Genomic DNA, 22390 nt, shown 5'->3' with positions numbered 1-22390 from the left:
ACAGTTTTAGTTCATACTATCCCTGTGTAAATTACTGATGTTGTGGTAGCTCTTGAGTTTGAAATATTTTGTTAAAAACTTAAGTCCAAAAAAATTAAATAGTAAGATTTATCATTGTTTCTTTTTGTGCCAAGCCCTATACAGACTTCATATGTCTTTGTGCTTGCCCACACGCATCAGTGTAATTTAGAGAAGTGTCATAATGTTTAGATCCTTGGTTTTAGCCTTTGTTATATCCTCATTGATGCGGATGATCCTGTAATGTGAATATTTTTAATCACTATGAGCATTCTGTTTCTTTGGGGTTTTGGTAACCTGAATGTGGGCATGAATGATCCAGCTATCGTGTTCTTGAAAGCATTGTGAAATTTTTCAAATTCCTGGAAGGGTTGTTGTGCTGGTGTTGGAGTTTTCACTCCATCCTGATCCAAGTCAATCTGGCAAAAATTGCAATCAGTTTGAAATTTAATGAGCATGGACTTTGGACAAAAGTTTGGGTTTGTGTTTATCCTGTCATCTTTTAGATTTATCAACATTAAATAAAAACAATATGAGAATTGAACAATTTCAAAGAATTAAGATAATCTGGTTGTCTATTTACCATTGTGTGGAGATGCCGGTGATGGACTGGGGTTGACAATTGTAAACAATTTTACAACACCAAGTTATAGTCCAACGATTTTTATTTGAAATCTACAAGCTTTCGGAGGCTTCCTCCTTTACCTGAGGAACATTTACCTGAGGAAGGAGGAAGCCTCCGAAAGCTTGTAGATTTCAAATAAAAATCGTTGGACTATAACTTGGTGTTGTAAAATTGTTTTCAATTATTTACCATTGTGTTTGAGTGTTTGGAGCTGAATTAACATAATCACAGTTGCAATTACAAGATTGTTAAGAGTGTTCTTTGTGGGTAACCGGCTCTTTTTTTATTATTCGTTCATGGGATGTGGACGTCACTGGCAAGGCCAGCACTTATTGCCCATCCCTAATTGCCCTTGAGAAGGTGGTGGTGAGCCGCCTTCTTGAACCGCTGCAGTCCGTGTGGTGAAGGATCTCCCACAGTGCTGTTAAGAAGGGAGTTCCAGGATTTTGACCCAGCGCGATGAAGGAACGGCGATATATTTCCAAGTCAGGATGGTGTGTGACTTGGAGGGGAACGTGCCGATGGTGGTGTTCCCGTGTGCCTGCTGCCCTTGTCCTTCTAGGTGGTAGAGGTCGGGGGTTTGGGAGGTGCTGTCGAAGAAGCCTTGGTGAGTTGCTGCAGTGCATCCTGTAGATGGTGCACACTGCAGGCATGGTGCGCTGGTGGTGAAGAGAGTTAATGTTTAGGGTGGTGGATGGGGTACAATCAAGTGGGCTGCTTTGCCCTGGATTGTGTCGAGCTTCTTGAGTGTTGTTGGTGTTGCACTCATCCAAGCAAGTGGAGAGTATTCCATCACACTCCTGACTTGTGCCTTGTAGATGGTGGAAAGGCTTTGGGGAGTCAGGAGGTGAGTCACTCACCACGGAATACCCAGCCTCTGACCTGCTCTTATAGCCACAATTTTTATGTGGCTGGTCCAGTTAAGTTTCTGGTCAGTGGTGACCCCCCAGGATGTTGATGGTGGGGGATTCGGTGATGGTAATGCCATTGAATGTCATGGGGAGGTGGTTAGACTCTGTCTTGGAGATGGTCATTGCCTGGCACTTATCTGGCGCGAATGTTACTTGCCACTTATCAGCCCAAACCTGGATGTTGTCCAGGTCTTGCTGCATGCGGGCATGGACTGCTTCATTATCTGAGGGGTTGCGAATGGAACTGAACGCTGCAATTATCAGTGGACATCCCCAATTCTGACCTTATGATTGAGGGAAGGTCATTGATGAAGCAGCTGAAGATGTTTGGTTCAAGGACACTGCCCTGAGGAACTCTTGCAGCAATGTCCTGGGGCTGAGATGATTGACCTCCAACAACCACTCCCATCTTCCTTTGTGCCAGGCACGACTCCAGCCACTGGAGAGTTTTCCCCCTGATTCCCATTGACTTCCAGTTTACTAGGGCTCCTTGATGCCATACTCGGTCAAATGCTGCCTTGATGTCAAGGGCAGTCACACACACCTCACCTGGAATTCAGCTCTTTTGTCCATTTTTGGACCAAGGCTGTAATGAGGTCTGGAGCTGAGTGGTTCTGGCGGAACTCAAACTGAGCATCGGTGAGCAGGCTATTGGTGAGTAAGTGTAAAGTGACTGAATTATCAGAATCAGGAATTCCTCTAAGCCAGATTTGTCGAGAAGGTCATTGTGACAAAATAAAATTTATCTAAATATATATATTCGAAGTAATAGTACCTTGATTTCAAAACGGAAGACATGAGACAGTCAGTTTGCCAAAAGGAACAGATCCCGTTTAATCAGGAATTAGTTAAGATAAAGATGCTTTGGTCTAGGTATGGATTTAACTGTACACTATAAGAGCTATGCCTAATGGAATGGAAATTCATTTTAAGAAGGGCATTTACAGACTGAACATTTCTTGTGTTCTTATGGAACTGAAAGAAATTAGTATTAGTAAAAAAAAATAGTACCAGAGAAGTTAATGGGAATGAAAGTCGATAAATCCCATGGACCTGATGATCTACATCCCAGGGTTTTGAAAGTGGTGGCTATAGAGATAGTGGATGCATGGGTTGTTATCTTCCAAAATTGTATAGATTCTGGAATGGTTCCTGCAGTTTGGAGGGCAGCAATGTAACCCCACTATTTAAGAAAGGAGGGATAGAGAAAACAGGGAACTACAGACCTATTCGCCTGACATCAGTAGTAGGGAAAATGTTAGAATCTATTATAAAGGATGTGGTAACAGGACACCTAGAAAATAATAATAGGATTTGGCAGAGTCAACATGGATTTATGAAAGGGAAATCATGTTTGACAAACCTATTGGGGTTCTTTGAGGATGTAACTAGTAGAATAGATAAGTGGGAACCAGTGGATGTGGAGTATTTGGATTTTCAAAAGGCTTTCGATAAGGTCCCACACAGGAGGTTGTGTGAACAATGTTAGTGCACATGGAATTGGGGATAATATACTGGCATGGATTGAGAATTGGTTAACAGACAGAAAACAGAGAGTAGGAATAAACGGGTCTTTTTCAAGCTGGCAGACTGTGACTAGTGGGTTACAGCAGGGATCGGTGCAAGAGCCCCAGCTATTCACAATCTATATCAATGACTGGGATGAGGGGACCAAATGTAATATTTCCAAGTTTGTTGTTGATGCAAAACTAGGTTGGAATGTGAGTTGTGAGGAGGATGCAAAGGGGCTTCAAGGGGATATAGACAGGCTAAGTGAGTGGGCAAGAACATGGCAGATGGAATATAATGTAGAAATATGTGAAGTTATTCACTTTGGTAGGAAAAACAGAAACGCAGAGTATTTTTTAAAATGGTGAGAGATTGGGAAATGTTGATGTTCAAAGGGACCTGGATGTCCTTGTACATGAGTCACTGAAAGCTAACATGCAAGTGTAGCAAGCAATTAGGAAGGCAAATGATATGTTGGCCTTTATTACAAGAGGATTTGAGTACAGGAGTAAAGATGTCTTACTGCAATTATATAGGGCCTTGATGAGACCGCACCTGGAGTATTGTGTAGAATTTTGGTCTCCTTACCTAAGAAAGGATATACTTGCCATAAAGGGAGTGCAACGAAGGTCCACCAGACTGATTCCTGGGAGGCGGGATTGTCGTACGAGGAGAGATTGAGTAGACTAGGCCTGTATTCTCTAGAGTTTAGAAGAATGAGAGGTGATCTCATCGAAACATACAAAATTCTTACAGGGCTCGACAGGGTAGATGCAGGGAGGATGTTTCCCCTGGCTGGGGATTCCAGAACCAGGGTTCACCGTCTGAGAATAAGGGGTAGGCCACTTAGAACTGAGAGGAGGAGAAATGTGGTGAATCTTTGGAATTCTCTGAGCCTCCACAGACCTCTGGGGTAGTCATTGAGTACATTCAAAACAGACATCGATAGATTTGTAGATATTTAAGGCATTAAGGGATATGGGGATAGTGCAGGAAAATGTCGTTGAAATAGAAGATCAGCCATGATCTTGTTGAATGGCGGAGCAGGCTCGAGGGGCCGGATGGCCTACTCCTGCTCCTACTTCTTATGTTCTCTAACCCAGTGCACCACCCGCTTTCCCTGTTGGTGTTTCTGATTGCATAACTACATACTTAAAGGAGCACTGTATTCAAGAAAGTGTTTCACCAGATGTTTGTTTTGTCCAGGGAAGGAGACATATTTCAATACAACCGAAGTGATGTAACATGTTTCTAAGTGTGTTTGTAAATTTTAAAATACCCGGTATCCCTTTAAAAGGATAAAAACCAAAATCAACAACTGAATATTTGTGTTTTCCAAAATCTGATGTGTACTGAATAATTTAAAAAAATATATTGCACGTCATCATTATTATGTTTTTTTTAATCCATTCAATGCTGGCATTTAAACGGTCCTGATATGGTTGTGAGATGTTTGCATCGAGTTGTCATGAGACACAGGGGTGCGGTTTAGTTAGATTCCCACCTGTGGGAGATTGAGACCCCAGAAATTTTAAACGCCAGGCTTCATTGACATGCCAGCTTCCTGCCTGGAATGGGTGGGACCTGGGCAGGAAGTGACTTCTGGTCTGCAGAAATTCAGGTGGCCAACCAGTGCTCAGATAAATATGGGTACTGGATTTTGGAGTAGACTCCCGGTAGGGAAGGAGCTGGGGTGTGGGGGGGGGGGTTGTGGTCTGAGGCAGGGGTGGCCTTTTCTTGTGGGGTCCAGAGGAACATTCCTGCCAATAGTTCTGCATAAACAGCTTCCTGGAGGTGCCTGAGCTAACACGCACCTCTGGGTTCTTTTTTGTGTCTCTCTTCTCTCTTCTCCCTGAAGGGAAGTGCTTGCTTGTCCTTCCTCAGCAACTGCCCACAACCGTATTGATTGAAATCAGAAAAATTCATTGAGAAATTGTAGTTGGAAACACAGTGTGTAGGAGTTCAAATCTGTTATGTCTCTCAAATTATTACAATTTAAAAGAAAAATTATTTGAAATGTGCATTCTTAATTCTTCAGACCTACTGTTTGTGATGCCATGTAGCATGGCAAACATTTGTAGATTGATGCAATTTGAAATTGAAGGGATTAGCTTGAATTAGTACCTGATTAATTACATGCTGATATGCAATATGACATCTATAAATATACTTTTAATATTTCATATCAAATTAACCTAAAATAGCATTTTGTTGCCTGGTATCATACACATCACACTTCAAAACTTGTGTGTCAAGAACATGTTGCATATGAAAATATAAAGCTAAATTATGCAATAAAAATGGCCGAGTGACTGGTGTGATACCTATATGATGCAGGGATATCACCTGGTTTTCAGTAAAGTGTAATGGATGACTCACAATGTTGGCACATAGGAAGAGGAGTAGTCCATTCAGCCCCTTGAGCCTGTTCCTCAATTCAATTAGATCATGGCTGATAAGTGCCTCTGTTCCATATCCCTGGATACCTTTACCCAACAAAAGTCTATCGATCTCTGCCTTGAGAATTTCAATTGACCCAGCATCCACAGCCTTTTGGTGGAGCGAGTTCCAGGTTTCCACTACCCTTTGTGTGAAAAAAAGTCTTCCCGATTTCATTCCTAAATGGCCTAATTCTAATTTTAAGATTATGGCCCCCTGTTTTGTATTTGTGCATTAGAGGAAATAGTTTCTCTGTATCTACCCTTTCGAATCCGTTGCAAACTTAAGGTGATCTAGTGGAATTAAATGGGGAAACATATATAATTAAAACCAGAAATGAACCTATTTTTACTGTGCACTTATCAGCTTCCCATCAGTATCACTTTAGAAAAATTGCTAAATGCTTAGTTTTACTGAGATCTCAACTTCAAAAAAAAATCTCCAAAAAGCAGGTGAAATAAGATGGCTTGAAAATCTAGCATGAGATGGTGATATTGTGGACATCTGTGCAATTGAGCTTTTTCTGACATGGAACTGTAACAAGGTCTGTTATTAAGAGAAAATTATTTTTGAAAAGACTTGTGAAATCTGAGCTTTGTTTCACACAAAATAATTGTAGAAACATACAGGTTTGGACAGCAAGCCAGGTAATGGAAGCTGTGCAAAGGGCTGAAAGTGAGCTGCTTTTTAAAACGTTTTGGCTTTCTTCGATGCCGAGTATCGGATCTGATATATTTTAAATGTCTGCTGACAGCATTGTGATGACACATAAAATATGCAGTGGTGTGCATCAGACTGCATCTTTTGTTTTTTGCTTGATGTAGTAGTGCTCCACGCTGTTGATGCGAGTGAATATAATAGCACTGCCGTGCTAAGGGTTTAATATACTGGGAGTATTGCCCATCACTCTTTCTCAGCAATTTAACTGTATTAACAGTGTTACCCTGTGGTTACTGGTGCCCGGTGTACACAAGCATATATTCTGTAACTTCACTGACATGAATATAAACGATCCCATTTAGTTCAATACCAGCAGCAGGTCTATGGCCTAATTGTGGAACATCTGTTGCCTTCAACGTACAAAAGTGCTGCTGACTGGAGTAGTTGAAAATCTCTTCCCGATAACAGGTAATGAAACAGATTAATTTTCATTCTTATTTTTATTCATTCATGGGATGTGGGCATCGCTGGCAAGGCCAGCATATTTATTGCCCGTCCCTAATTGCCCTTGAGAAGGTGGTGGTGAGCCGCCTCTTGAACCGCTGCAGTCCGTGTGGTGAAGGTTCTCCCACAGTGCTGTTAGGAAGGAAGTTCCAGGATTTTGACCCAGCAGCGATGAAGGAACGGCGATCTATTTCCAAGTCGGGATGGTGAGTGACCATGATATGAGCATACCCGTGATATGCTCCTCCTGCACTATGTGGGAAGTCATGGACACTACCAGTGTCCCTGGCGACCATGTGTGCAGGAAGTGTGTCCAGCTGCAGCTACTGGCTAACAGCCTTTCGGAGCTGGAGCTGCGGGTGGATTCACTGTGGAGCATCCGCGATGCTGAGACTATCGTGGATAGCACGTTCAGTGAGGTGGTCACACCGCAGGTAAAGATTACGCAGGCAGAAAGGAAATGGGTGACCGCCAGGCAGAGTAAAAGGACTAGGCAGGTAGAGCAGGAGTCCCCTGGGGCCATCTCCCTCTCAAACAGATATTCTGCTTTAGAAACTGTTGGGGGAGATGGCTTATCAGGGGAATGCAGCAAGAGCCAGGTTCGGGGCACCACGGGTGGCTCTGCTGCACAGGATGGGAGGAAGAAGAGTGGCAGGGCTATAGTGACCGCAAACGTGACTCCAGGATGGTATGTTGCCTCCCTGGTACGAGGGTCAAGGATGTCACGGAGCGGCTGCAGGGCATTCTGGAGGGGGAGGGTGAACAGCCAGTAGTCGTGGTCCATATTGGTACCAACGACATAGGTAAAAAAAGGGATGGGGTCCTGCAAGGTGAATTTAAGGAGTTAGGAGATAAATTAAAAAGCAGGACTTCAAAGGTAGTGATCTCGGGATTACTACCGGTGCCACATGTTAGTGAGTATAGGAACAGGAGAATAGACTGGATGAATGCGTGGCTGCAGGGATGGTGTAGGAGGGAGGGATTTAGATTCCTGGGACATTGGGATCGGTTCTGGGGAAGGTGGGACCTGTACAAGCGTGACGGGTTACACCCGAGCAGGACCGGGACCAATGTCCTCGCGGGGGTGTTTGCTAGTGCTGTTGGGGAAGGTTTAAACTAGAGTGGCAGGGGGATGGGAACCTGAGCGGGGAGTCAGAAGGGAATAAAGTTGAGAGCAGCAAGAGCGGGGAAGACCCAGGGGGAATCTACAATACAAATAGTACAAACAGTTGTTCAAGAACAAGTGAGAGGGAAAAGTGTAGAGCAGCGGAAAGAAAGTGTACTTTAGGCACGACAGATAAAATAAAAACTAGAAGGCGTTAGGCCAGCATCAAAGCTGTGGCAGGGGGTTGGGAACCCGAGCAGGGAGATGGAGAAAAGCGTGTCAGGAAGGGACAGAAGGTATGGAGTAAAAGGTAAAGTGTTAAAAAAGGAAAAAGTGAACTAAGTGTCACAAAACATATTTGAAAGTTCTTTATCTGAATGCACGTAGCATTCGTAACAAAATGGACGAGTTAATGGCACAAATAACTATGTATGGGTATGATCTTGTGGCCATTACAGAAACATGGCTGCAGGGTGACAACGACTGGGAATTAAATATGCCAGGGTATTTAACAATCAGGAAGGACAGGCAGGAAGGAAGGGGAAGGAGAGGTGGGGTGGCTATGTTATAAAGGAAGGAATCACTGTAATACAGAGAAATGATATTGGGACAAAGGATCAGGACAATGAAACAGTTTGGGTAGAGATGAGGAATAATAAGGGGAAAAAAACACTAGTGGGCGTAGTATATAGGCCCCCTAATAGTTGCAACTCTGCTGGAAGAAGTATTAATCAGGAAATAGTCAGGGCATGTAATAAGGGAACAGCTATAATTATGGGGGATTTTAACTATCATATTAACTGGACAAATCAAATTGGGCAGGGCAGCCTTGAGGAAGAGTTTATTGAGTGTATTAGGGATGGATTTCTTGAGCAGTATGTAACTGATCCTGCAAGGGGGCCAGCAACCTTGGACCTGGTCCTGTGCAATGAGCCAGGATTAATTAATAATGTCCTAGTTAAGGATCCCCTTGGAATGAATGACCATAACATGGTTACATTCCATGTCCAATTAGAGGGTGAGAAGCTTGGTTCTCAAACAAGCGTACTGAGCTTGAATAAAGGAGACTATGATGGTATGAGAGCGGAATTGATTAAAGTGGACTGGGAAAATAGATTAAAGGGTAAGACGATACATGAGCAATGGTGTTAATTTAAGGAGTTATTTTACAACTTTCAAAAAATATATATTGCACTGAGGAAAAAAGGGTGTAAACTAAATGACAGCTATCCGTGGCTAAGTAAAGAAATTAAGGATAGTATCCGACGAAAAACAAGGACATATAAGATAGCCAAACTTAGTGGGAGGATAGAAGATTGGGAAGTCTTCAAAAGACAGCAAAGAGTAACTAAAAGATTGATTAAGAAAGGGAAGATAGATTATGAAAATAAACTAGCATAAAATATAAAAACAGATAGCAAGAGTTTCTACAGTTATATAAAAAGAAAAAGGGTGGCTAAGGCAAACGTAGGTCCCTCAGAGGATGAGACCGGGAAATTAATGGTGGGAAACATGGAGATGGCAAAAATGCTGAACAAGTATTTTGTTTCAGTCTTTACGGTAGAGGACACTAAGAATATCCCAACACTGGACAAACAGGGGGCTCTGGGGGGGAGGAGCTAAATACGATTAAAATCACTAAGGAATTGGTACTCAGTAAATTAATGGGACTCAAGCTGGATAAATCCCCTGGACCTGATGGCTTACATCCTAGGGTCTTGAGGGAAGTGGCAGTAGGGATTGTGGATGCTTTGGTAATAATTTTCCAAAATTCTCTGGACTCGGCAAAGGTCCCGGCAGATTGGAAAACTGCTAATGTAACACTCTTATTTAAAAAGGGTAGTAGGCAGAAGGCTGGAAATTATAGACCAGTTAGCCTAGCATCTGTGGTGGGTAAAATTTTGGAGTCTATTATTAAGGAGACAGTCGCGGAACATTTGGATAAACATAATTTAATAGTAAGGAATCTTACAACACCAGGTTATAGTCCAACAATTTTATTTTAAAATCACAAGCTTTCGGAGATTATCCCCTTCGTCAGGTGAATGAGTGAAAGGTTCACTCATTCACCTGACGAAGGGGATAATCTCCGAAAGCTTGTGATTTTAAAATAAAATTGTTGGACAAAAACCTGGTGTTGTAAGATTCCTTACATTTGTCCACCCCAGTCCATCACCGGCATCTCCACATCATAATTTAATAGGACAAAGTCAGCATGGCTTTACGAAGGGGAAGTCATGTCTGACAAATTTGCTTGAGTTCTTTGAGGACATAACGTACAGGGTGGATAAAGGGGAACCAGTGGACGTAGTGTATTTAGACTTCCAGAAGGCATTCGACAAGGTGCCACATAAAAGATTATTGCTCAAGATAAAGAATCACTGGATTGGGGGTAATATTCTGGCAAGGGTGGAGTATTGGTTATCTAACAGGAAGCAGAGAGTTGGGATAAATGGTTCATTCTCGGACTGGCAACCAGTAGCCAGTGGTGTTCCGCAGGGGTCGGTGCTGGGTCCCCAACTCTTTACAATCTATATTAACGATTTGGAGGAGGGGACCGAGTGTAACATATCAAAGTTTGCAGATGATACAAAGATGGGAGGGAAAGTGGAGAGCGAGGAGGACATAAAAAACCTACAGGGGGATATAGACAGGCTGAGTGAGTGGGCGGAGATTTGGCAGATGCAATACAATATTGGAAAATGTGAGGTTATGCACTTTGGCAGGAAAAATCAGAGAGCAAGTTATTACCTTAATGGCAAGAAACTGGAAAGTAGTGCAGCACAAAGGGATCTGGGGGTCCGAGTGCAAGAAAATCAAAAAGTTAGTATGCCGGTGCAGCAGGTGATCAAGAAGGCCAACGGAATGTTGGCGTTTATTGCTACGGAGATGGAATATAAAAACAGGGAAGTATTGTTGCAGTTATATAAGGTATTGGTGAGACCGCACCTGGAATACTGCATACAGTTTTGGTGTCCATGCTTAAGAAAAGACATACTTGCTCTCGAGGCAGTACAAAGAAGGTTCACTCGGTTAATCCCGGGGATGAGGGGGCGGACATATGAGGAGAGGTTGAGTAGATTGGGACTCTACTCATTGGAGTTCAGAAGAATGAGAGGCGATCTTATTGAAACATATAAGATTGTGAAGGGGCTTGATCGGGTGGATGCGGTAAGGATGTTCCCAAGGATGGGTGATACTAGAACTAGGGGGCATAATCTTAGAATAAGGGGCTGCTCTTTCAAAACTGAGATGAGGAGAAACTTCTTCACTCAGAGGGTAGTTGGTCTGTGGAATTTGCTGCCCCAGGAAGCTGTGGAAACTCCATCATTAAATAAATTTAAAACAGAAATAGACAGTTTCCTAGAAGTAAAGGGAATTAGGGGTTACGGGGACCGGGCAGGAAATTGGACATGAATTTAGATTTGAGGTTAGGATCAGATCAGCCATGATCTTATTGAATGGCGGAGCAGGCTCGATGGGCCGATTGGCCTACTCCTGCTCCTATTTCTTATGTTCTTATGTGACGTGGAGGGGAACATGTTCCCATGTGCCTGCTGCCCTTGTCCTTCTAGGTGGTAGAGGTTGCGGGTTTAGGAGGTGCTGTCGAAGAAGCCTTGGCGAGTTGCTGCAGTGCATCCTGTGGATGGTGCACACTGCAGCACAGTGCGCCGGTGGTGAAGGGAGTGAATGTTTAGGGTGGTGGATGGGGTGCCAATCAAGCGGGCTGCCTTGTCCTGGATGGTGTCGAGGTTCTTGTGTTGTTGGAGCTGCACTCATGCAGGCAAGTGGAGAGTATTCCATCACACTCCTAACTTGGGGAGTCCGCAGGTGAGTCACTCGCCGCAGAATATTCAGCCTCTCACCTGCACGCATCATTCCTAAGTGATTGATTTAGGAAATTGGTGGAGCAAAATAATATATTAAAATAGTTCTTAAAATCAGCTGTCCATTTCCAGGCAACAGTGGCATCTGTGTGTGCAGCTATTTTTAAATAGTTTTTAATTATTTTTTGCTCCAGTAATGGGAGCAGCTGTGCACAGGTATGTGATTCTGAAAGTGCTTCACTGCCTGTATAGGAAGAAGCTAGAGGTTTTCACCCACTGCTACCTCCACCACTGTCACTACTGTTGAATATAATCCCATGTTGTAAATGAGATGGCTTTTAACAGCAGGAAGGTAAGAATCCAAGTGAACAACAAATTGCGTATACACAGTGCCTTGATGCCTGTGCCTATGATGCAAGGCACTTCACAGAAGTATAAGAGAAAAAATACGCGTTGAGCCAAAGGAGGAGATATCAGGAAGGGTGACCAGAAGCTTGGGTTTTAAGGAATGTCTTCAAGGCAGAGAGGGAGAGAAAGGGTGAAGGGCTTAGGGAAGGAGTTCCATAGCATATGCCCTAGGTGGCTGAAGGCACAACTGCCAATAGTGGAATGAAAGGGGAGACGCAAGAGGCCAGAGTCAGAGGAACAGAGTTCAGGGTAGGGAAGAATTATAGTTCTGGGGAAGATTTGCAGCGATAGGGAGGGGCAAGGTCATGGAGGAATTTACTCACAAAGAAGTCAATTTTAAATTTGAGGCATTGGGGAAGCAGGAGACATTATAGGTCAGCGAAGACGGGTGATTGGCGAGCAGGACTTGGTGTGAGATAGGATGTAGGCAGCAGAGTTTTGAATGAGTTGAGAGTTTATGGAGAAGGCAGGATGGGAGGCTGGCCAGGCAAGGATTGGAATAGTCGAGTCGGAAGGTCACAAAGAATCGGATTAGGGTTTCGGCAGCAGATAAGTTGATGGTAGGGGTGGAAGTGGGTGATGCTACGAAGGTGGAAATAGGTGGTCTTTGCAAAGGAGTGGTTATGGGGTTGGATGCTTATCTCAGAGTTGAATTCAACGCAGAGTTTGTGAGCAGTCTGTTTCATCCGAAGACAGGAGGGTAATGGAATCAGTCGCAAGGGTACAGAGCTTGCGGCAGGGGTTGAAGATGTTGGCTTTGATCTTAATGGAAGAAACTGGAGTTCATCCAAAACTGAATGTCGAACGAGCAGTCTTACAGCACAGAGGTAGTGCAGGGGTCGAGAGAAGTGATGGAGAATTAGAGCCGTGTACATGTGTAAGCTGACCCCCATGTCTGTGGATGTTATTGCCAAGGGCTAACAAGTAAATGAGAAAGAGGAGGGGGCAAAGGATGGATTTTTGGGGAATTCCAAAAGTGATGGTGCAAGGTTAGAAGAGAAATCATTGGTAGAGATGCTCTTTCTGAAGTGATTTGTATTATAAATGGGCAATACACATGTTTACCAAATGGAGTCCAAAGCTAGCATCAGTATGGTGGCCATCTTACCAGGCATCTACCTGGCCACCATAGGAGTTACCTTTTAATGTGCCTACAAACCATTGTGTGCTCTTGCATATGACCCAACTTTATCTGAGAAATGCTTTGAAGAATTCATTAGCTGACTGCCTGTATGTTGTGTATTATGGCATTCCAAGCTGGATTCCTCAAATTAAAAGTCCCAGTCCAACATGCTGGTCGCCTGCTTCTTGCAAACCACAGTTTCCTTCCTCTGAGGGATGCAGTGACTCTGCAACAATCCTTGTTCCTTGGAGCATTATGATAGCAATCACCATTTTGTGAGTCGTCCCCAGCTTCCATTTGCATCTGTAGAGCATTGTTGTATTTTGTTGTCGTGCATTTTAGTTCTCATGAAGGAAGTAATCCAGGTATGAGCATCAACAGAATGTGCTGAAACAAAAGGAGATGGTTGATGCAATGATAGAGCAGTTGTATTAAAATCACTACTTGGTCTTGTAACTGTGGGTAGCACTTTATCATTGCATCTTTTCAATACATGTGCCTGTTTATTACGTAACTGCTTGAATGAGTAGCAGAGTTCAGTCCAACCAGGATGTACAGGACTTTTTCACCATTATATCATGAGTTTGGGCCACTTATATTCAATTCAGTTTGATTGCCATGTGTTTGGTCAAGCAGTGGCTGATTGCTTTCAAAGATATAATTTTGAATAAGATAAAAGATCTCCAATATATTGGAATATAACACAATTTAACTTAAAGATTGCACTATTTTGTCTACATATAAACTGTTTTTCCTGCATCCATATATTGAGAATGAGTCAAAACTCTTGGCTCTGGCCATCTTTTTCTGATCCTCCATGGCTACAGGTGTGGTGCCGGAGGATTGGAGGACTGCTAATGTTGTACAGTTGCTTAAAAAGGGAGAAAGACCGAGTTATTATAGGCCAGTCAGTCTAACCTCGGTGGTGGGCATATTATTGGAATCGATTCTGAGGGACGTCATAAATAGTCATTCAGAAAGGCCAGGGTTAATCAAGGACAGTCAGCATGGATTTGTTAAGGGAAGGTCGTGTCTGACTAACTTGATTGAACTTTTTGAGGCGGTAACAAGGAGGGTGGACGATGGTAATGCGTTTGATGTAGTGTACATGGATGTTAACAAGGCTTTTGACAAGATCCCACATGGCAGACTGGTCAAAAAAGTAAAAGCCTATGGGATCCAAGGGAAAGTGGCTAGTTGGATCCAAAATTGGCTCAGTGGCAGGAAGCAAAGGATAATGGTTGACGGGTGTTTTTGTGACTGGAAGGCTGTTTCCAGTGGGGTCCCGCAAGGCGCGATACTGGGTCCCTTGCTTTTTGTGGTCTATATTAATGAGTTGGACTTGAATGTGGGGGTCTTGATCAAGAAGTTTGCAGATGATACAAAAATTGGCCATGTGGTTGATAGTGAGGAGGAAAGCTGTAGACTGCAGGAAGATGTCAGTGGACTGGTCAGAAAAGTGGCAAATGGAATTCAATCCAGAGAAGTGTGAGGTAATGCATTTGGGGAAGGCAAACAAGGCAAGGGGGTACACAATAAATGGTAGGATACTGAGAGGTGTAGAGGAAGTGAGGGACCTTGGAGTGCCATGTTCACAGATCCCTGAAGGTAGCAGGATAAGTAGATAAGGTGGTTAAAAAGGCATACGGGATACTTTCCTTTATTAGCCGAGACACAGAATATAAGAGCAGGGAGGTTATGCTAGAACAATGTATAAAACATTGGTTAGGCCACAGCTTGAGTACTGCGTATCGTTCTGCGCACCACATACAGGAAAGATGTGATTGCACTAGAGAGAGTACAGAGGAGATTTACGAGGATGTTGCCAGGAGTGGAGAATTTTAGCTGTGAGAAAAGATTGGATAGGTAGGGGTTGTTCGAAACAAAGGAAGCTGAGGGAGATTTAATTGAGGCATATAAAATGATGACGGGACTAGATAGAGTGGACCTATTTCCCTTAGCAGAGGGGTCTGTGACCAGGGGGCATAGATTTAAAGTAATTGGTAGAAGGATTAGAGGGGAGCTGTGGAGAATTTTTTTCACCCAGAGGGTGATGGGGGTTTGGAACTCACTGGCTGAAAGGGTGGGAGAGGCAGAAACCCTCAACTCATTTAAAAAGTACTTGGATATACACTTGAAATGCTGTAACCTACAGGGCTACGGACCAAGTGCTGGAAAGTGGGATTAAGCTGGATAGCTCTTTGTCGGCCGGCCCGGACACGATGGGCCGAATGGCCTCCTTCAGTGCCGTAACTTTTTCTACGATTCTATGAAAACAATACTTGTTACTCAGCCAAAGACTTTTGAGGGGCTCCAGGCCTGTCTGAAAAAGAAAAGCTGACCCTATTTGGGGCAGACTGCAGTACCTTCTAATATGTACAGCAATATTCAAATTTGATCAGAGGGCATGAACATTCAGTTTTCAAACGTTGGTTTTACAATTTTTGTAAAATGTCAACTTGTCAATAATTATGAATATACTTAACATGTTTCGTTCTGTGGTTTATTCCCATATTTAACTGGAACTGTGGGTCAAATACTATATACATCTAAGATGTATATAGTATTTGACCCACAACTGATGCCTGCCCAAAACTGAATGCAGTGTATCAGATGAGTTTTTTTTTATTCGTTCATGGGATGTGGGTATCGCTGGCAAGGCCAGCATTTATTGCCCTTGAGAAGGTGGCGGTGAGCCGCTTTCTTGAACCGCTGCAGTCCGTGTGGTGAAGGTACTCCTACAGTGCTGTTAGGTAGGGAGTTCCAGGATTTTGACTCAGCGACGATGAAGGAACGGCGATAAATTTCCAAGTCAGGATGGCGTGTGACTTGGAGGGGAACGTGCAGGTGGTGGTCCCATGTGCCTGCTGCCCTTGCCCTTCCAGGTGGTAGAGGTCGCGGGTTTGGGAGGTGCTGTCAAAGAAGTCCAACGAGTTGCTGCAGTGCATCCTGTGGATGGTACACACTGCAGCCACGGTGCGCCGGTGTTGGAGGGAGTTAATATTTAAGGTGGTGGATGGGGTGCCAATCAAGTGGGCTGCTTTGTCCCGGATTGTGTCGAACTTCGAGCGTTGTTAGAGCTGCATTCATCCAGGCAAGTGGAGAGTATTCCATCTCACTGCTGACTTGTGCTTTGTAGATGGTGGAAAGGCTATGGGGAGACAGGAGGTGAGTCACTCGCCGCAGAATACCCAGGCTCTGACCTGCTCTTGTAGCCACAATATTTGTGTTTGGTCCAGTCAAGTCTCTGGTCAGTGGTGACTCCCAGGATGTTGATGGTGGGGGATTTGGCGATGGTAATGCCGTTGAATGTCATGGGGAGGTGGTTAGACACTCTCTTGTTGGAGATGGTCATTGCCTGGCACTTGTCTGGCGCGAATGTTACTTGCCACTTATCAGCCCAAGTCTGGATGTCGTCCAGGTCTTGCTGCATGTGGACATGGACTGCTCCATTATCTGAGGGGTTGCGAATGGAGCTGAAAACTTTGCAATCATCAGCAAACATCCCCACTTCTGACCTTATGATGGAGGGAATGTCATTGATGAAGCAGCTGAAGATGGTTGTGCGTAGGACACTGCCCTGAGGAACTCTTGCAGCAATGTCCTGGGACTGAGATGATTGACCTCCAACAACCAATACCATCTTCCTTTGTGCCAGGTATGACTCCAGCCACTGGAGAGTTTTCCCCCCGATTCCCATTGTCTTCAATTTTACTAGGGCTCCTTGAAGACAAACTTGGTCAAATACTGCCTTGATGTCAAGGGCAGTCACTCTCACCTCACCTCATCTCTGGAATTCAGCTCTTTTGTCCACTTCTTGGAAATATATCGCCATTCCTTCATCGTCGCTGGGTCAAAATCCTGGAACTACCTAACAGCACTGTGGGAGAACCTTCACCACACGGACTGCAGCGGTTCAAGAAGGTGGCTCACCACCACCTTTTCAAGGGCAATTAGGGTTGGGCAATAAATGCTGGCCTTGCCAGCGACCCCCACATCCCATGAATGAATTTTTAAAAACGTGATCTGTCCTTGAATTCAGGGTGATCAGACCCGGCCCAACACAAACTGTCTGTGGCAATGGACTTCCATCTGTCCCCTCTTAAGAGCTGTAAATTTTGGGTGGGAGTATGCCCTATGTTTATACTATTTGGCTGCGTTGTTCTACACATACACACCTCTGTCCTTATCTCCTGTTTGTAAACCATCTCACTTTGCTGATTCTGTCAAAAACTACTAAGGATAGTTTATACCATGTTAGCGTGGCTACCTTATCTCTACTGCATAAACAGTTTGTTCCACGTCAGCCTTGGACATGGCTCCTGCAATGTCTATTGTTTACGTAGCCTTTCACTGTTATCAGGTCTTAGAATGTGGTTTCTTTCTGTCTTGAGGCCTCAATTATTCACAATATTTATTAACGACTTAGATGAAGGCATAGATAGTCTCATATCTAAGTTTGCCGATGACACAAAGATTGGTGGCATTGTAAGCAGTGTAGATGAAAACATAAAATTACAAAGCGATATTGATAGATTAGGTGAATGGGCAAAACTGTGGCAAATGGAATACAATGTAGACAAATGTGAGGTCATCCACTTTGGATCAAAAAAGGATAGGACAGGGTACTTTCTAAATGGTAAAAAGTTAAAAACAGTGGATGTCCAAAGGGACTTGGGGGTTCAGGTACATAGATCATTGAAGTGTCATGAACAGGTGCAGAAAATAATCAATACGGCTAATGGAATGCTGGCCTTTATATCTAGAGGACTAGAGTACAAGGGGGCAGAAGTGATGCTGCAGCTATACAAAACCCTGGTTAGACCGCACCTGGAGTACTGAGAGCAGTTCTGGGCACCGCACCTTCGGAAGGACATATTGGCCTTGGAGGGAGTGCAGCGTAGGTTTACTAGAATGATACCCGGACTTCAAGGGTTAAGTTACGAGGCGAGATTACACAAATTGGGGTTGTATTCTCTGGAGTTTCGAAGGTTAAGGGGTGATCTGATCGAAGTTTATAAGATATTAAGGGGAACAGATAGGGTGGATAGAGAGAAACTATTTCCGCTGGTTGGGGATTTTAGGAGTAGGGGGCACAGTCTAAAAATTAGAGTCAGACCTTTCAGGAGCGAGATTAGAAAACATTTCTACACACAAAGGGTGGTAGAAGTTTGGAACTCTCTTCCGCAAACGGCAATTGATACTAGCTCAATTGCTAAATTTAAATGTGAGATAGATAGCTTTTTGGCAACCAAAGGTATTAAGGGATATGGGCCAACGGCAGGTGTATGGAGTTAGATCACAGATCAGCCATGATCTTATCAAATGGCGGAGCAGGCACGAGGGGCTGAATGGCCTACTCCTGTTCCTATGTTCTCCAGCAGCCACATCTCTTGTTTTGGTGTAAACCACCTTCTGACGTTATAGCATCTCGAAACGGGCCATCTCTTGACTTTTGGGTGTTTATAGTTCTGAAGTTTCGGCATTCTCTTTTTTTTTACCAACTGTTTTTGTTCACGCACATCAAGACACGACTTCGCCGCGCCGCCCCCCACCCCTCCAACCCCTGTTAACATCCACCCTCTTCCAATAATGCGTGGGAGCTTTATGGGAACAATGCGAGATGGGATATTTGACCATGCTTGTTTCAAACCATATTCTTACAAGACCTGACTTAATTGGTCTCTACCCCTTTTTCCTCTTCAGTGTGCCTTGGGAATGCCGAAGAGGAAAATTCACCTGTATAACTTGTGACTTTCAAAAAGGCTTTAGACTTTTCCATTTTAGACCTACCTGTGCACAATTTACGATAATGGTGCAAGGTTATAGCTCTAAGAATATTCTTGTCATGCTGTTATGCATATAAGCTAGTACAGGGCATCTATTCCAAATTTTATGCAAGGCTTCAGGGAGCCTTTCCAGCAACCAGTGTTTGCGTGCTCTCACTGTCACTATCTTTTACCTTTGCAGGTCTGACAGAGGAAAAAGTAAAGGCGTACCTGTCCGGTCATTCCCATGTGCTCGATGAATTTGTGGCGGAGAGTGTTGATGTTGAAACAGTGGAGAGATGGCTGATGAGAAAACATGCCAGAAAAGAAAGTAAGCTTGCTGCTCAAGTCTAGTTAGTGGAATGTCTTAATTAGTACATGATGCTAAAACATTGTGCAGAATATATGTCCTACATTGTTGTTGATAGTACTGGAAAATGTAGACTTGTGCAGTCTAGTTGTAATGTGCTTTAACTGTAACAGTTGTATTTCCACATGCAAACCTGTGCTGTTTGGGTGCAAGCACTAATGCTCTCACTTGCTCTTGGAGCTTATGACCTAGGTTTTCGTTTCAATTAAAGGCAATATGGAAGATTTTCAACATGGAAAAAAGTAATTAATAAAGAAATAATAATTACATTTTAATTGATGTAATGGAAAGCCACCCAAACCTTAAAATGTGTATGTATTTCTTATTTGAGACATTTTAAAAAATTTTGTTGATCAGCCTATATCGAATCAGTCTAGGTTTTATGTGGCAGTGCATCCTTTTCATGAAGACTTTTCCTGCGCACCATATATTTTCCTCTGTATTTTCTCTTTTTTTTATTCCATATGCATTGAAGTATCAATACACCAAGTATAAGTATGAATATAATGAAACCATTTTCTCCATGTGATTTACAGAATTTATTGTTAAATCCAGGACAGTGCTTACTGTTTGCTATCACTTCGCTTCTTGCCCGTTTTTCTCTACATCGCTTTGTTGTTTGTTTTTCCTTGCTGCTGTTATTCCTTATTTGGTCTCAATACTTTCTGCTCTGGTTTTCCTTTACTTTTGCCGTGAGACAGTGAGCAGCAACAAAATGACCACCGAAATAATCTGGGAATTTTAGTGGCCATTTTGGAAGCTCACATAGAAATTCCAGAGAAACAAGTTTGTGCGAAATTAGAACTCTTTATCTTTGGTTGGAGAATCCCATTGAATTGGGAGCACTGCTGTTAGCATTTCATTTTGTTCGGTGCTTTGTGGTATTTCCTAGACTTTTTCAAGAGCAAGTATTTTGCATTTAAGTGGGTTTCTTTCATATATTTTCAGAAGTTAATTCAACAAGGGAAATTTTCTGCCACTTCATTTCTGATTGTTGTTGCTGGTACAAAGGATTTTATATGCAAGCAAAACATTGCTGTGTTTGACAGAATATTTTTACTTGAAATTTCAAGCATTTTGACAAACTAAAGTAATTTAGCCTTTAAAAGGCTAAGGAGAAAGTATTTCTATGCAGCCAGTTGTTTCTGATTGGCCTAATGTCATCCTATGTGCATAATGGGGGTGAATTTCTGTATGGGCCGTCCCAATTGTTTGCTGAAACTTCAGAAGAGCCATGGAGACGCCGGAAAAATAGCGTGAATGCTGTTTCATAGAATCATAGAAGTTACAACATGGAAACAGGCCCTTCGGCCCAACATGTCCATGTCGCCCAGTTTATACCACTAAGCTAGTCCCAATTTCCTGCACTTGGCCCATATCCCTCTATACCCATCTTACCCATGTAACTGTCCAAATGCTTTTTAAAAGACAAAATTGTACCCGCCTCTACTACTGCCTCTGGCAGCTCGTTCCAGACACTCACCACCCTTTGAGTGAAAAAATTGCCCCTCTGGACCCTTTTGTATCTCTCCCCTCTCACCTTAAATCTATGCCCCCTCGTTATAGACTCCCCTACCTTTGGGAAAAGATTTTGACTATCTACCTTATCTATGCCCCTCATTATTTTATAGACTTCTATAAGATCACCCCTAAACCTCCTACTCTCCAGGGAAAAAAGTCTCAGTCTATCCAACCTCTCCCTATAAGTCAAACCATCAAGTCCCGGTAGCATCCTAGTAAATCTTTTCTGCACTCTTTCTAGTTTAATAATATCCTTTCTATAATAGGGTGACCAGAACTGTACACAGTATTCCAAGTGTGGCCTTACTAATGTCTTGTACAACTTCAACAAGACATCCCAACTCCTGTATTCAATGTTCTGACCAATGAAACCAAGCATGCCGAATGCCTTCTTCACCACCCTATCCACCTGTGACTCCACTTTCAAGGAGCTATGAACCTGTACTCCTAGATCTCTTTGTTCTATAACTCTCCCCAACGCCCTACCATTAACGGAGTATGTCCTGGCCCGATTCGATCTACCAAAATGCATCACCTCACATTTATCTAAATTAAACTCCATCTGCCATTCATCGGCTCACTGGCCCAATTTATCAAGGTCCCGCTGCAATCCTAGATAACCACCTTCACTGTCCACAATGCCACCAATCTTGGTGTCATCTGCAAACTTACTAACCATGCCTCCTAAATTCTCATCCAAATCATTAATATAAATAACAAATAACAGCGGACCCAGCACCGATCCCTGAGGCACACCGCTGGACACAGGCCTCCAGTTTGAAAAACAACCCTCTACAACCACCCTCTGTCGTCAAGCCAATTTTGTATCCAATTGGCTACCTCACCTTGGATCCCATGAGATTTAACCTTATGTAACAACCTACCATGCGGTACCTTGTCAAAGGCTTTGCTGAAGTCCATGTAGACCACGTCTACTGCACAGCCCTCATCTATCTTCTTGGTTACCCCTTCAAAAAACTCAATCAAATTCGTGAGACATGATTTTCCTCTCACAAAACCATGCTGACTGTTCCTAATCAGTCCCTGCCTCTCCAAATGCCTGTAGATCCTGTCCCTCAGAATACCCTCTAACAACTTACCCACTACAGATGTCAGGCTCACCGGTCTGTAGTTCCCAGGCTTTTCCCTGCCGCCCTTCTTAAACAAAGGCACAACATTTGCTACCCTCCAATCTTCAGGCACCTCACCTGTAGCTGTTGATGATTCAAATATCTCTGCTAGGGGACCCGCAATTTCCTCCCTAACCTCCCATAACGTCCTGGGATACATTTCATCAGGTCCCGGAGATTTATCTACCTTGATGCGCGTTAAGACTTCCAGCACCTCCCTCTCTGTAATATGTACACTCCTCAAGACATCACTATTTATTTCCCCAAGTCCCTTAACATCCATGCCTTTCTCAACCGTAAATACCGATGTGAAATATTCATTTAGGATCTCACCCATCCCTTGTGGTTCCGCACATAGATGACCTTGTTGATCCTTAAGAGGCCCTACTCTCTCCCTAGTTACTCTTTTGCCCTTTATGTTTACCGCCAAAGTTACAGTGGACGACTGGGAGAAATTCTGCAGAAATTTATC

The 22390-nt window shown here is 43.4% G+C and overlaps 1 protein-coding gene across 1 annotated transcript in view; it reads left to right on the top strand.

Annotated features, from left to right (window-relative positions):
- The window catches only part of pde10a (phosphodiesterase 10A), a 368098-nt gene that overhangs the window by 127117 nt on the left and 218591 nt on the right, over positions 1–22390 (top strand). Inside the window, exon 2 of the mRNA XM_067989084.1 lies at positions 19100–19228. Within this exon, the coding sequence (XP_067845185.1) occupies positions 19100–19228 (129 nt within the window). The remainder of the gene's footprint in view (positions 1–19099; positions 19229–22390) is intronic.

Source organism: Heptranchias perlo, chromosome 8 (assembly GCF_035084215.1).
Source record: "Heptranchias perlo isolate sHepPer1 chromosome 8, sHepPer1.hap1, whole genome shotgun sequence".
Taxonomy (NCBI): domain Eukaryota; kingdom Metazoa; phylum Chordata; class Chondrichthyes; order Hexanchiformes; family Hexanchidae; genus Heptranchias; species Heptranchias perlo.
The sequence above is the reverse complement of the archived record's forward strand: the minus strand, read 5'-3'. Positions and strand labels throughout refer to the sequence as shown.